Source organism: Delphinus delphis, chromosome 15 (assembly GCF_949987515.2).
Source record: "Delphinus delphis chromosome 15, mDelDel1.2, whole genome shotgun sequence".
Taxonomy (NCBI): Eukaryota; Metazoa; Chordata; class Mammalia; order Artiodactyla; family Delphinidae; genus Delphinus; species Delphinus delphis.
In genome coordinates this window covers 67549195-67565923 of record NC_082697.1, presented here as the reverse complement: position 1 = coordinate 67565923, position 16729 = coordinate 67549195, and the positions used below count along the sequence as shown (strand labels likewise).

The following is a 16729-nucleotide window of genomic DNA, read 5'->3' as shown; positions in this document are numbered from 1 at the left end:
AGCGTGAAAGCACACAATACAAAGGCAAACACTTTGGCCTTAAGGATTTGAAAATTAAACCCTGGTCATTCAATGTTTGTTTTTAATGTTTGCTGGTAAATTGTATTGCTCTTGTACATTACAAGAATATAAACCAGCACTATATTCCCTTTCAAAACAGGGAAGTTTACCTGCATTACCTGGTGACAGGTGGCCCTTTGAAGGAAATTTTAAATTCAAAAATAATCTGCATCATTTCCCTATTGACCCTCTTCAGGTCCACCCCTCTCTGTCTGCTTTTTCAGGCCCTCCCTCATCAGCCCACTCTGTCTCGCCCTTATTCTAAAGTACTTTTCCACTCTGGCCCTTCTTTCCCTCTGCCCTCCGCCCGATCACCTTCCAACTTCGCTCCTCCCGCCTCCTCTGTGAAGCCTTCCCGGGGCCTGCAGCCCACGGTGCTGGTCCTTTAGATGCACTCCGGTGATGTGCTCTTTCCCCGCAACTCAGACCTTGCTCCTGGCCTCCCCTTCTCTGCCTCACTGACCCTCACCACCTCTGCTCCCTCCTGTGCTCCTCTGTGCCAGGACTTCACCACCAGGTTGTATTGTTCCTTCTTTTTAAATCTGTCTCTGTCTGTTTCCATGGCCACTGCCCTGGTTTGGGTTCTCGTCATCTCTGAATTGTTTCTCGAGCCTTTCATCTTCCTCTCCGCCCACAGCCCTTCTCAGAGTTGCTGCATGAATCTTCCTAAAGCATCGCTCTGATTTTGTCTCTCCGCATTCAGATCCCTTGCTTGGCTCCCACCAGTCAGTGTGATCGTCTATTTCAAACAACATTTTGCTATGGAAATTTTCATACATATGCACGAGTAGAGGGTGTCCTCACCATCCTGTTTCGTCAGTGATCAACTCCTGGCCGTTCTGTTTCATGTATACCCCTTATCTAAAATAAGAACTCTAAAAAATCACAGTATCATAATCACCTTTAAAAAATACAATTAAAGGGCTTCCCTGGTGGCGCAGTCGTGGGGAGTCTGCCTGCCAGTGCAGGGGACATGGGTTCGGGCCCTGGTATGGGAGGATCCCGCATGCCGCGGAGCGGCTGGGCCCATGAGCCACATCTGCTGAGCCTGCGTGTCTGGAGCCTGTGCTCCGACGGGAGAGCCCGCAATGGTGAGAGGCCCACGCACCGCGATGAGGAGTGGCCCCCGCTCGCCGCAACTGGAGAGAGCCCTCGCGCAGAGGCGAAGACCCAACACAGCCAAAATTAAAATAAAATAAAATAAAATAATTAAAAAAAAATACAATTAAAAATAATTCCTTAATATCATCAGTGTTCAAATTTCCACTTGTTTTATAAATGTGATGCTTTAACTGTTTGAATCAGGGTCCAGATTAGTTCTGCACATTGGGATTGGGGGATGTGTGATGTGTCTTTTACGTGTCTTTTGAACTCTACAGGTTACCTTTCCATCTCTATCTGCCTCCCAACCTCCCTCCTTCCCTCCCTCTTCTCTCTCTCTCTCTTTCATTTTCCCTTTTCTTTTCTTTTTTTAAAATTTATTTTATTTATTTATATATTTTTGGCTGCGTTGGGTCTTTGTTGCTGTGCGCAGGCTTTCTCTAGTTGCGGTGAGCGGGGGCTACTCTTCATTGCGGTGCGCGGGCTTCTCATTGCGGCGGCTTCTCTTGATGCAGAGCACAGGCTCTCGGCACCCGGGCTTCAGGAGTTGTGGCACGAGGGCTTCGTTGCTCAGCGGCATGTGGGATCTTCCCGTACCAGGGCTCGAACCTGTGTCCCCTGCACTGGTAGGCGGATTCTTAACCACTGCGCCACCAGGGAAGCCCCGTCATTTTCTCTTTTCTTAGCCTGGTGTTCACAGCTGTGCATTCTCTTTCTAGCCTTCCCTCTCTGCACCTCATGCATCCTGTGGCCGGCCCCTTCTCTAGCCACCCTAGGTTCTTGCTTCTCTGAACTTTTATTGTATAAAACCTGACTGAGAACTTCTGCCACTGAGAACTTTTTTTTTTTTTTTTTTTTTTTTTGCGGTACGCGGGCCTCTCACTCTTGTGGCCTCTCCCGCCGCGGAGCACAGGCTCCGGATGCGCAGGCTCAGCGTCCATGGCTCACGGGTCCAGCTGCTCCGCGGCATGCGGGATCCTCCCGGACCGGGGCACGAACCCGTATTTCCTGCATCGGCAGGCGGACTCTCAACCACTGCGCCACCAGGGAAGCCCTACCACTGAGAACTCTTGAAGTGGAAGCCTGTGCGTGTGTGTGTGTGTGTGTGTGTGTGTGTGTGTGTGTAGGTGTAGGGGGTATAGGGTGGGAGTGTGTCAGGGGTCTTGGTTCCCCAAGGAGAGCAAGAACTAAGATTGCCAATTCTTTGTCTCCTCCCTACAAAACCTGGCACAGGGTGCTATGCAGCATGGGCACTCGGTGCACGTGCATGATTGGCGTGTTCCTTCCCTGTGGGGTGGGAGTTAACTGAAAAAAGGAGGATATTTTGAAACGAAAGACGATTCTCAAAAAACAGCAAGGAGGGCTTCCCTGGTGGCACAGTGGTTAAGAATCCACCTGCTAATGGAGGGGACTCATGTTCGATCCCTGGTCCGGGAAGATCCCACATGCCATGGAACAACTGAGCCTGTGCACCACAACTACTGAGGCTGTGCTCTAGAGCCCACGAGCCACAACTGCTGAGCCTGCGTGCCACAACTACTGAAGTCCACGTGCCTAGAGCCCGTGCTCTGCAACAAGAGAAGCCACTGCAATGAGAAGCCCGCGCACAGCAACGAAGAGTAGCCCCCACTCACCACAGCTAGAGAAAGCCCACGCACAGCAACAAAGACCCAACACAGCCAAAAATAAAAACAAATAAATACATCTATAAAAAAACAACAAGGAGTTTAGAAAACTATAGGGGCAGGGGTGGGGAAGAAAAGGCTTTGTCTAGAGCAGGAAAATTAGAGTCGAGTTGGTGCTAGAGAGTGTGGGGAGGACGGCTGAGGCTTGGCCTGGGCTGGGATCCCAGGGGTGGACATGGTCATGACATTCCCGGAAAGCTCCTTAAAGGATCAAGCAACCAGATCGGGCATCAGGTGGCTGCAGAGAGCAGCTACCACGTGACCTTGGGAGTCACTCCAGGAGTCCAGCCAGAAAGGGCCTTGTTTTCCAGGCTGGCCTTAGGGTGACTCAGGTAAGAATTAAGCAACTAGATTTCTGTGGAAAGCTGTGCCATACTGATAATTAACCACCTGTGTGCTGGTAATTGGCCTGACTCTGTAGGGGAGGCTGGGAAGGCTCCCACAGTGACGTCATAGTCCCATTGAATGATGAAAGAAGACGTGTTGGTGCTGCAGGTCTCCAGACAGGGGGTCCTGAAGAGGACAAAGGAGCTGTTGGTGGAGTTTGGAGGCTCCTTCTCATCCCTTTCCCTTTGAGTTCTGAGTCAGTTGAGACATAGATACAGAAAGCAGGTGGAATAAAAGCAGCACCTTTAACTTAGTAAAGCAGTGTTGGTGAATGTGGTTTGGATATTCCTGCAACCAGACAGGGCTTCCAATTCACATATGGTCTCTGTGGAGGATTTTAGGGGGTCCTGGTCTCTTCAGAGTGCTGGCTGATGACCCGGGAGTTAGTGAGGCTACCTGTGCCAGCAGGTGTTAACCGGTTGCCCTCACCCTGTAGAGAAACTCAGAACAAGAATATCCAACTCTTCCTTTCACGTTCTGAGCGGGTAAACACAGAAGGGATCAGTTCCCATCAAACAGTTGAGGGGAGAAGGTGGGATTTCCTGCTTTATGGATCTGAAAGGATGCAGAGAGAGAGAGGATTACATTCTCTATGGCAGGCTTCAAGGTGATGCCTTAAAGAAGAGAAATCCCTGGTCTGCCACGTGGTGATGATTCCAAAGGCCAGCTCTGAGAAAAGATAGTGCCTGTGGTGATGCTGCGTTCTTCATGTAGTTTCCAGCATGTGGTGCTTTCGTGTGCTGCCTGGGTGCTGTGACATTGACTCTTTCCTCTCCTTCCTCCCCTAGAGCTGGAACACCGCCGGCATTGGAGAAACCCTGACCGATGACCTGCCCACCTTCAGTCTCACTCCTCTTGAGTACATCAGCAATGTAAGAGACTCTGTGCGCTTTTCTCTGCGCTGGTCACAGCATCTGAGACCTTGTCTTGTCTGGCCCTTCTGGGTAAAGCGGTCCTTGCTGCATCGGTTCTGTCTGGACCTTTGCTTTTGGATAGTCCCCATCCATATCCATGACTTTAAGGAAATGCGGTTGATTTCCTTAAATCAGCTGATGAAACACATGCTGATTTCAAAGCCTAACACATTCCCGCCCCTCCCCCATCCCTCTCAATATGAGGTGTGGCCAGTGCCTGAGGGCCTCAGAGTATGAGTCCAGCTCCATTGCTCTTAAATGTCAGTGAGCATAAGAAATGCTGTACAGGAATGATAGACCCCAACTGTGTCTTCCTCACACTATGAGGGAGTTCTGCAATTTTCAGGGGTGATTTTGAGATAGGTGATTTCTGCCTTGAGCTCTCACTTTAGAACCCACCCCTGTGTAAGTTATGACTGTTGTAATAGATACGAAGGAATTTTATTTTATTTTTATTTTATTTTTTATTTTATTTTTTGCCGTACGCGGGCCTCTCACTGTTGTGGCCTCTCCCATTGCGGAGCACAGGCTCCGGATGTGCAGGCTCAGCGGCCATGGGTCACAGGCCTAGCTGCTCCGCGGTATGTGTGATCTTCCCAGATCGGGGCACGAACCCGTGTCCCCTCCATCAGCAGGCGGACTCTCAACCACTGCGCCACAGGGAAGCCCTATTTTATTTTTTAAAATATTTATTTATTTATTTTGGCTGCGCTGGGTCTTAGTTGCGGCATGTGGGATCTTTGTTGCAGCATGCGGGATCTTTAGTTGTGACATGTGGGCTCTTAGTTGCAGCATGCGGGCTCCTTAGTTGCGGCATGCGAACTCTTAGTTGCAGCATGCATGCGGAATCTAATTCCCCAACCAGGGATCGAACCCGGGCCCCCTGCATTGGGAGTGTGGACTCTTACCCACTGGACCACCAGGGAGGCCCCTGCAAAGGAATTTTAGAAGTAAATATTGTACAGTTAGAGGAAGTGTGTGTGATCCCACTGGTGAGTAGCAAGGAGGATGGCTTTCCTCTCTCTGTTCACTGAGCAAGTCCAAAACAGCAATTGTTTTCCTCTGTTTTTCAGGGCATTATTCAATACCCTGGACGGATGGAACTAAAAATGTTGGTTGGTCTTTACAACCAATGAGAATAATCTTATTTTTAGAATTGAGACATGTGTATTGCAATCGAAATTGATTCCAGAAATGATGTTGCTTAGAAGGAACTCGAAAGGCTATCGAGTTGATTTTAAACACAGAGGAGTAAGGAAGGCGAGGGGGCGTTTTCAGGCCAGGACTCTTTTCCCACCGGCTGCCACTTGTCAGCCCCCAGGTAGGCATCGTCCTTATGAGGTCATCTCCTGATGACCTCGGCTCAGGAAATGAATATCTACTGAGCACGTACTGTGTACAGGGGCAGTGCTAGGCTCTTATTGGTGCCATGAGATAGTGTGCAGTATAGACCGAATTTTATCTTAACAACAACTTTGTGAGCCGGTTGGTGGCAGCCGTGTTTTGCGGTCAGAAGCACCAAGGCTCTGGGGGATGGGAGTGGGGCAGGGAAGCCACTCATTCAGCAGTCACTCTGTTAGGAAGCCTGGTGCTTTATGTGTGTCTCACGCATATTAGTTTCATCTTTGCCACAGCCCTCTGAAGTAAGTATGAGATCACCCTCATTTCAGAGATGGCGAAACCAAGGCCCCGACAGATTAAGTAAGTTGCCCAACGTCACACAGTGGTAGAGGCAGAACTCAAACCCAGGTCCTTCTGACCACAGAGCTGTTCATTTTTCCTGAGTCACTGCGCTTACCCAGCCAGGATATCAAGGAGTATTTATTGAATATGGGAGAATAGCAGACAAACATCTACAGGTGTGATGGTGAGCATCCCTTCCCACGTTGATTTCCAAGAAATAAACATAGACAGAACTCCCAAGAAAAACTTGGCATTGTGGAATCTCTCTAGGAAACACAGCAATCCTCACAGTCTAAGGCCATTTAATTCAAGTTTGAGATGTCAGATTATTGAAAATTTGCACCTAACCGATGCTTTGCCTTGCTGGTGAATGCCCTCACCCATGCAGAACTGTGTGAGCATTATAAAGGGATGAAATAGGAGAAAAACCTTTGAAGAAATAAAACAACATAGATGCAAGGCATATCGATGATGATTCTTTATTTCAAGTAAAGCTGGGTTTGTGGATTTAGCCAAGAGGTGATGGCTACAGATGAAAGGGGTACCAAATACAGGAATATGCCTGTGGTCTCTGCACATAGTAGGTATTCAGGAAGTGCTTGCTGAGTGGAATTACAATGGAGAAATCCTAACCCCAGAAGTCAGCATCCTTCCCTTCCTCCAGCCTTGGGGAAAAATGATGAATTTGTTGCCATTTCAAGCTGAAATAATGTACAGTGGTTGTGGTTATTAGTGACGTAAGTGACCACTTGTCTAGTTTGAGTGAAAGACACTCAAACTAGAGTGTTTTACTTACTAAGTAAATGAAAGGAAAAGGTGCTGATTTTTTTCATTTTACCATCTATGTACATAGCGCTTTAAAGGGAGACCAAACACAATTTTTTGTTAGCACGAGGGGCCACATTAAGTGTTTGGAGATGAAGGTGTAACCATCCTGTAGTCCTCTGGGCTGGTAGATTTTGGGAGTCTGTCTTAACTTCTGGACACCTGCTACCGTATAGGTGTATGTAAGGCCAGATCGAGAAGATCTTTCTCTAACAGTCCTTGGACTTTTAGCTTGCAGAATCAGTATCAACTCTAAGATGGAATGAATGTGTGAAATCAATATGGAGCCAAAAAAATCAACAGCAGGCTCCAATACCTTTTGAAGAAAATATATATTACGTTGTCATAACCTGAAAATCAACCTCATTTTGAAATGACACATATACTTACCTTAAAATGCTAAACAGTTGTGAGTTGTGATAGAAATAGGTGTCTAAAATGTATCCATGATGACAGTCATGTGTATCTGACAAACACATCACAAATCCTGAATTACTCATGGGCTTATCCCAAATGTCTTGTGACCCTGCCTTTGCGATTCCTAACCAACCAAGAAGGTTTATTTTCTAGAGTTTGTATTATGAAAACATACAGTTTTCCCTCCAGATTAATTTATAATTATAAACTCCTTTTTTCCCCAACAAAATTCCTTCCTTCGCCTGGTTAAATCACTTAGAAGGAAGAGACCCAGATCCAAATCCAGAAGACAGGATTGAAATTCTTGCTTGACCATGCACTTGTTGACATTAGCATCTTACTGGTTTTTCATCTATGAACAGTAATAATGACTTATATTTACACAAGTGCTTTAAATTTTACAAAGCATTTCAGTATCCATTACTCATTTGAGGTAGAGCTCGCACTGAATGCATTCCAAAAAACTGAGGCCATGAGTGAGAAGGATGAATCTATGATCTATGTGCAAACTACCGGTGACTTTTTTTTCAGATGTTGCCTCACCAGTATTACCACACACTGGAAAGATCAGACCTGGAGCTGCTGTAAGGTCTTGCAGTTTTGTCTGTCCACCATTTGCCTTCACATAAACGTACTGCATGAAATAATTACCGCCGCATGTGTCAACGTTGGGCTGACAGTGCTTTCTTTTGTTTCAGATCGGGCAGTATATCATGTCCCTCCCCCTGAACCTTGAGCCATTTGTGACTCAGGAGGACTCAGCCCTAGAGCTGGCTTTGCACGCTGGAAAGCTGCCGTTTCCTCCTGAGCAAGGTAAGAGAGACCTGCAGGAAAGAGAGCGGCGGGCTTGGATGTGATCGCATGCCCCTTGTAGCACCTTACCCTCATCATACCCGTCCTCCACACTCGCACTGAAATAGTTGTCAAAGTGTACCGTCGTGACTGAGAAAGATTGGGGTTCTCTTTTTGCACCCTCTGAGGGACTTCTGCGGGACAGAGTGGATTAGGGAAGGCTTACTGTATGCAGGGCATCCCTGGGGAACTCCCCCAGTGCCGTCAGTTGGGAGGTGGTGGCAGGTGGGCCTGGGGTCGTAGGCATTCATTGGTGATAGAAGGGAGGTCACAGGGCAAGGGACCCGCCAGGTGTTTTCTCTCTCTTTGTTCCCCCTCTGTGTGGACCACCTGTCAAGTAAAGTGGCACCTCATAAGAAGAGTTTTTCTTGTCAAGACAAAAATAAACTCTTCAGGGACTTCCCTGGTGGCGCAGTGGTTGGGAGTTCGCCTGCCGGTGCAGGGGACATGGGTTTGAGCCCTGGTCTGGGAGGATCCCACGTGCCGCGGAGCGGCTAAGCCCATGTGCCACAACTACTGAGCCTGCGCTCTAGAGCCCGCGGGCCACAACTACTGAAGCCTGTGCGCCTAGAGCCCGTGCTCCGCAACGAGAGAGGCCACCGCAATGAGAAGCCCGCTCACTGCAGCGAAGAGTAGCCCCCGCTAGCCGTAACTAGAGAAAGCCTGCACGCAGCAACAAAGACCCAATGCAGCCAAAACTAACTAACTAACTAAATTTGTTGAAAAAAATAAATAAATAAAAAAAAAATAAACTCTTCAGTGTAGAGGTTAACAACACTTCTGTCCAAATGCCTCTGGCTGTAGTGAGCTTCCAACTCCCCAAGGCTCGTGGATCTCTAAACTGGCAAGGTAAAAAAAATATAATATGTTAACACTTTTCCTTTTTCTCATTGTCTGGGCCTGACAGATTGAACAGGGACCACATACTCTCTGATCCAAAATCATCTTATCCCTAACATTGGGCATTATAGGCCTCCCTCTGTAATACTGAAGAGACAGAAAAAAAATCACTTGGTATATAAAGGATTCAGCAGCTCAAGAGAAGGTACTGCACTGAAAATAAAATCACATCGAAAGGTTAAAAATAAAGGGTTGCTAAAAGACATCTCATGTAAATTCAAATAAAAAGAAAACAAGATGACTGCATCATTATTAAAGAAGTTGAATCAAATCAAAAGATAATAAATGAGACTAAATGATTCTTTATGTCAATAACGGGTGGATTCCACAGTGAACCTGTAGTAGTCAGGTACCCTTATGTGGCCAGTAACACAGCACTGAAGTATATAAAGAAGAAGCTGGCAGACGTATGACAAAACCACATTAGTACTGAGAAAATCTTGTACCTCTCGTTTAGGCTTTGACAGATCAAAAAGGAAAATTAATGAGAAGAAAAGAGGAATTGTTCCGTATAATAAGCACATTTGATTGAATCAATATGTCAAGATTTTTATCCCACAGAATAGGCATAGTTGTCAAATTTCTATAAACTGTTTGCAAAAGTAATACAAATAAAATCTCCATAAGTTTCATAGGATTATAAACATTAATGGTACTTATATAATTTTTGAAAAAAAATTCTATTTAAAATTCAAATTTAAAATGTGAAACCTGCTAAGCTAAACTATGAGTGAATATTAATTAATCTTCGTGATAGGGAAGGGAAGACTTTTTTGAAATGAAAGATAGAAACTGTAAAGGAGGGGACTTCCCTGGTGGTCTAGTGGCTAAGACTCCATGCTCCCAGCGCGGGGGGCCCGGGTTTGATCCCCGGTCAGGGAACTAGATCCCATCTGCCACAACTAAAGATCCTGCATGGTGCAGCTAAGATCCCACGTGCCGCAACTAAGACCCAGTGCAGCCAAATAAATAAACAAATAAATATTAAAAAAAAAAAGAAACTGTAAAGTAAATTGAAAGATAAATGATAAACTGGAAAATAATAGCAACATATATGATAGATGATGGTTAATATCCTCATTTTATAAAATTTCTTACAAGTCAGTAAGAAAAAGATGAACACCCACGGAAGAATAAGTAAACAACATGAAGGCATTCAAATAAGCTAAAACATATAAAGAAATGTTTTAACTTTAATAATCCTCAGAGCTGCAAATGAAAGTAGGATAGATCATTTTGCAGCCTATCAAATTGACTATATATACAGGCATATATTTTATTTTATTTTTATTTATTTATTTTTTAAATAAATTTAATTAGTTAATTAATTTATTTTGGCTGCGTTGGGTCTTTGTTGCTGCACGTGGGCTTTCTCTAGTTGTGGCGAGCGGGAGCTACTCTTCGTTGTGGTGGGCGGGCTTCTCATTGCGGTGGCTTCTCTTGTTGTGGAGCATGGGCTCTAGGCACACGGGCTTCAGTAGCTGTGGCACACAGGCTCAGTAGTTGTGGTGCACAGGCTCAGTAGTTGTGGCGCACGGGCTTAGTTGCTCTGCGGCATGTGGGATCCTCCCGGACCGGGGCATGAACCCATGTCCCCTGCATCGGCAGGCAGACTCTCAACCACTGCGCCACCAGGGAAGCCCTCTGCCCATTTTTTTAATCAGATTGTTGTTTTTTGTTATTGAGTTCTTTATATATTTGGATATTAGCCCTTTATTGATTATATGATTTGCAAATACAGTAGTGCCCCCTTATCCACAGGGGATGTGTTCCAAGACCGCCAATGGATGCCTGAAACTATGGATAGTACTGAACCCTGTATATACTGTGTTTTCTCCTATACTAATGCGTGGGTGGTATATACAGTAACAATACACTGGACAAAGGGATGACTCATGTCCCAGGCGGGACAGGGTGGGGCAGGGTGGGACAGGATGAGATTTCATCATGCTACTTAATGCGTTTTAAAGCTTGCTATATGGATTGTTTTTTTCCTGGAATTTTCCATTTACTGTTTTTGGACTGTAGTTGACTTTAGGTAACTGAAATCTCAAAAAGCAAAACCACAGATAAGGGGGGACTACTGTACCTTCTTCTATTCAGTAGGTTGCCTTTTTGTTCTGTTGATGGTTTCCTTTGCTGTACAGGAGCTTTTTATTTATTTATTTTAAATATTTATTTATTTATTTATTTATTTATTTATTTATTTATTTATTTTTGGCTGTGTTGGGTCTTCGTTGCTGTGCGTGGGCTTTCTGTAGTTGTGGCAGCTGGGGACTACTCTTCATTGCAGTGTGCAGGCTTCTCATTGCTGTGGCTTCTCTTGTTGTGGAGTCCGGGCTCTAGACACGTGGGCTTCAGTAGTTGTGGCTCATGGGCTCTGGAGTGCAGGCTCAATAGTTGTGGCACATGGGCTTAGTTGCTCTGCAGCATGTGGGATCATCCTGGACCAGGGCTCAAACCCATGTCCCCTGCATTGGCAGGCGGATTCTTAACCACTGCACCACCAGGGAAGCCCCCAGGAGCTTTTTAGTTTGATGTAGTTCATTTGTTTATTTTTTCTTTTATTGCCATTGCCTCTGGAGTCAGATCCAAAAAAATATTGCTAAGAACAATGTCAGGGAGCTTACTGCCTAGATATTTTATGGTTTTTGGTTTTACATTCAAGTCTTTAATCCATTTTGAGTTAATTTTTGTATATGATGTAAGACAGTGGTCCAGTTTCGTTCTTTTGCATGTGGTTGTCCAGTTTTGCTAACACCGTTTTTTGAAGAGGCTGTCCTGTCCACTTTGTATATTTTTGCTTCCTTTGTCACAAATTAATTGACCATATATGTGTGGGTTTATTTCTGGGCTCTGTAATCTGTTCCATCGATCTTTGTGTTTTTATGCCAATACCATACCGTTTTGATTACTATAGCTTTGTAATATAGTTTGAAATCAGGGAGTGTGATTTCTCCAGCTTTGTCCTTCTTTCTCAAGACTGCTTTGGTTATTTAGGGTCTTCTGTGGTTCCATACAAATTTTATAATTATTTGTTCTAATTCTGTGAAAAATGCCATTGAAATTTTGATAGGGATTGCACTGAATCTGTAGATTGCTTTGGGTAGTACAGACATTTTAACAATATTAATTCTTCCAGTCCATGACCATGGAATATCTGTTCACGTATATGTGTCTTTTTAAATTTCTTCCATCAGTGTCTTACAGTTTTCAGTATACAGGTGGTTCACTTCCTTGGTTAAATTTACTCCTGGGTATTTTTTCTTTTTGATGCAATTGTAAATGGGATTGCATTGCTGATTTCCCTTTCTGATAGTTTGTTATTAGTGTACAGAAACCCAATCAGTATTCTGTATATTGATTTTATATCCTGCAACTTTACTGAATTCATTTATTAGTTCTAAGAGTTTTTTGCTGGAGTCTATTAACGTTTTCTATATGTAGAATTGTGTCATCTGCAAATAGTGATGGTTTGACTTCTTACTTTCCTATTTGGATGCCTTTTATTTCTTTTTCTTGCCTAATTACCATGATTAGGACTACCAACACTAAGTTGAATAAAAGTGGCAAGAGTGGGCATCCTTGTCTTCTTCCTGATCTTAGAGGAGAAACTTTCAGCTTTTCATCAGTGAGTATGATATTAGTTGTAGGTTTGTCATATACGGCCCTTATTATGTTGAGATACTCACTCTATACTTACTTTGTTGAGAGTTTTTATCATAAATGGATGTTGAATTTTGTCAAATGTCAAATTTTGTCAAATGTCAATTGAGATGATCCTATGATTTCTATCCTTCATTTTGTCAATGTGGTATATCACATTGATTTGTGAATATTGTATCCCTGGGATAAATCCCACTTGATCATGGTGTATGATCTTTTTAATGTATCGTTGAATTTCGTTTGCTAATATATATATATTTTTTTCACACTTTAGAATCCAAAATGCTTTATTTCTCATTGGCAGTGATAAATCAGAAATGTGTATTATTTTTGCAGAGGCAGGTGAGTGGGGTAGGGAATTAGATGTAATGTTTTTTTCTAATCCCAAAACTCTTAACGTAGCAAACTGAGAGACAGGAAAGCACAAATGAAAAAGTACAAACCACCTTTCATGTCCCCCCATCGAGATGTAACCAGGTGGTTTGTGAACACGTCCTTTCTAGTTTTTAGTATCAAGGACACAGAAACATTAAGCGACAGGCCAAAGAATTTTCTGCTATCCCAGGTTAATAAAGGACAGATCCTAAACTGTTACTGTTTTCTCCGCACAGTTCCTCTACTCAGTAGTCAAAAGACTATCAGAATGCTTCCCATGTCAATTCAAAGAAGTCACACAAAGACCAACAATTTACTCAAATGTTTCAGACTGAGTTTTGAACAGGAGCCAATCTGTAAGACATTTATCTACTGAACTAAGGGCCTTAAATCCGATCTTGTGCTATAGAGTGCCACATGCCCTATTCCATGTGACCTGTGCTGCCACTTAATACCATGTCTTGGAAAAATGGCCTTTTGGCCTCATAAAACAGCTGAATTCTAGGTACTGTTGACTAAGGTCGAGGACTGTAGTTGAAAAGGAAACTTGATTGTCCTCAATCTTCACAAGAACCACACAGGGTAATTCCTAACTTTATAAAGTGAGGCTAAAAATGACTACTTGCTCCAAGATGGAAGGTCCTTCAACCAGGGGTCTCAGAACCTACCGTGGTCTGAGGGCCACATCTTCCCGAGCCCACCTGGAGCTGACCAAGGCTGCTCTGGGCGCCTGAGGCCTGGGCCCCATGAAGGAGGGATCACGTATCCTTTACAAAAGCGCCTTCCAAACAGAAGGTTCCACAGAGCACGAACAGGCAAAAGAGCAATCTCTGTGACAAGCTGTCAAACAAACTGAAGAGTAAAACCAAGGGGGAAATGCCAGATGGCTGTTATTGCAGTTTTATTAAACAAAACTTGCACACGCTGTCCATTCATTTTCTTCGCTGTGCAGCCTGGTGTTGGGATTGGTGACTCTGATGGCCAGCTGGGCTGCTCTCTCCACAATGGCTTTGCGGTTCTTGGAGGAGACGTTGTGCACAATCTCAGCACAGTAAGACTTGTTGCACATCAGCAGCATTTAAAGCTCCTTGACATTGTGGACCAGGAACTTCCGGAAGCCGCTGGGCAGCATGTGCTTTGTTTTCTTGTTGCTCCCGTAACCGATGTTGGGCATCAAGATCTGGCCCTTGAATCTCCTGCGCACCCTGTTGTCAATGCCTCTGGGTTTCCGCCAGTTCCGCTTAATTTTGGCATATTGGTCTGACTGGTGCCGGATGAACTTCTTGGTCCTCTTTTTGACCATCTTGGGCTTCACGAGGGGTCTGAGGGCAGCCATGATGCTGAGTAGGAGATGGTGGCCACCTCCGTAGGCAGCGCCGAGGAAGAGAGGGGAGGGAAGGTAGTGCACGAGGCTGATGGGACTTCCTCGTTTGCTGATATTTGGTTGAGAATTTTTGCATCTATGTTCACCAGGGATATTGGCCTGTAGTTTTATTTTTTTGTGGTGTCTTTTCTGGTTTTGGTATCAGAGTAATGCTGTTCTTATGAATTAAGTTTGGAAATGTTCCCCCTCTTCAGTTTTTTGGAAGAGTTTGAGATGGATATGTATTAAATCTTCTTTGAATGTTTGGTAGAATTCACCAGTGAAGCTGTGTTGTCCTGGACTTACGTTTGTTGGGAGGTTTTTGACTACTGATTCAATCTCCTTTCTAGTAATTGGTCTATTCAGATTTTCTATTTCTTAGTGAGTCAATCATAGAAGATTGTATGTTTCTAGGAAGTTATCCATTTCTTCTATGTTATCCAGTTTTTTGGTGTATAATTGTTCATAGTAGTCTTATATGATCCTTTGTATTTCTGTGATATCATTCTCCTCTTTTCATTTCTGCTTTTATTTATTTGAGACTTCTCTCTTTTTTTCTTGGTGAGTCTAGCTAAAGGTTTGTCAATTTTGTTTATCCTTTCAAAGAACCAGCTCTTAGTTTTATTGATCTTTTCTGTTGTTTTTTAGTTTCTATTTCATTTATTTCCATTTTCATCTTTATTATTTACTTCCTTCTACTAACTTTGGGCTTCATTTCTTCTTCTTTTTTCTAGCTCTTTTAGGTGTTAAGTTAGATTATTTATTTGAAAATTTTCTTGTTTCTTGAGGTAGGTCTGTATTGTTTTGAACTTCCTGCTTAGAACTGCTTTTGCTGCATTCTATAGATTGGGGTGGTTGTACCTCCATTTTCATTTGTTTCAAGGTATTTTTGATTTCCCTTATGATTTCTTCATTGACCCATCGGTTGTTCAGTAGCATGTTGTTTAATCTCCACATATTTGTGATTTTTCCAGTTTTCTTCTTGATTTCTAGTGTCATACCATTGTAATTGGAAAAGATGCTTGATATGGTCTCAATCTTCTTAAATTTATTGACTTGTTTTGTGGCCTAACATGTGATATGTCCTGGAGAATGTTCCATGTACACTTGAGAAGAGTGTGTATTCTGCTGCTGCTGCTTTTTGGCTGGAATATTTCATACACACACACACACACACACACACACACACACACACACGTGGCCATCTAGTCTAACAGGTTATTTGAGGCTGATATTTTCTTGATTTTCTGTCTGGATGATCTATCCAATGATGTAAGTGGGATATTAAAGCCCCCTACTATTATTGTATTGCTGTCAATTTCTCCCTTTAGATGTGTTAATATTCGCTTTATATATTTAGGTGCTTCTATGTTGGGTGCATAAATGTTTACAAATGTTACACCCTCTTGATGGACTGACCCCTTAATCATTATGTAATGACATTCTTTGTCTTTTATTACATTCTTCGTTTTAAAGTCTGTTTTGTCTGATATAAGTATAGCTACACTGGCTTTCTTTTCATTTCCATTTGCATGGAAAATCTTTTTCTATCCCTTCACTTTCAGTCTGTGTGTGTCCTTAGATCTGAAGTGAGTCTCTTGTAGGAAGCATAGATGAGTCTTGTTTTTTATCCATTCAGCCACTCTGTGTCTTTTAATTGGAGAATTTAGTCCATTTACATTTAAAGTAATAAGTATGAACTTACTGCCATTTTGTTCATTATTTTCTGGCTGTTTTGTAGTTCCTCTCTGTTCCTTCTTCTCTTCCCTTGTGGTTTGATGAATTTCTTTAGTATTATGTTTATATTCCTTTCTCATTATATTTTGTGTATCTACTGTAGGTTTTTGCTTTGTGCTTACTATGAGGTTCACATATAACAGTGGCTCTCTCTCTCTCTCTCTCTCTCGCTCTTTCTCCCTCTCTCTCTCTCTCTCTCTCTCTCTATATATATATATATATACACACACACACATATATATAAAATATACTATATTAGTATATATAAAAATATGTACTATATTAGCATATATAAATATACTAATATATATTAAATATATATATAAATATGTATATATAGCATACTGCCAAATATATATATATATATGGCAGTATAATTTAAGTTGGTAGCAACTTAAATTTTTTTTTAAATTTACTTATTTATTTTTTGGCTGCGTTGGGTCTTCGTTGTTGCATGCGGGCTTTCTCTAGTTGCGGCGAGCAGGGGCTACTCTTTGTTGCAGTGCGTGGGCTTCTTATCGTGTTGGCTTCTCTCGTTGTGGAGCACAGGCTTTAGGCATGCAGGCTTCAGTAGTTGTGGCTCTCAGGCTCTAGAGTGCAGGCTCAGTAGCTGTGGTACACGGGCTTAGTTGCTCTGAGGCTTGTGGGATCTTCCCGGACCAGGGCTTGAACCTGTGTCCCCTGCTTTGACAGGTGGATTCCTAACCACTACGCCACCAGGGAAGCCCAGTAGCAACTTAAATTTGAATGCATTTTATTTATTT

At 43.3% G+C, this 16729-nt stretch overlaps 1 protein-coding gene and 1 pseudogene across 3 annotated transcripts in view; one reads left to right on the top strand and one right to left on the bottom strand.

Moving 5' to 3' along the window:
- Nucleotides 1–16729, top strand: part of COG7 (component of oligomeric golgi complex 7) — an 88825-nt gene that overhangs the window by 59131 nt on the left and 12965 nt on the right. For all 3 annotated transcript variants that reach the window (XM_060031894.1, XM_060031893.1, XM_060031895.1), the window contains 2 exons: nucleotides 4022–4105; nucleotides 7771–7885. In XM_060031894.1, the coding sequence (XP_059887877.1) occupies nucleotides 4022–4105; nucleotides 7771–7885 (199 nt within the window). The remainder of the gene's footprint in view (nucleotides 1–4021; nucleotides 4106–7770; nucleotides 7886–16729) is intronic.
- Nucleotides 13755–14261, bottom strand: LOC132438801 (large ribosomal subunit protein eL32-like; annotated as a pseudogene).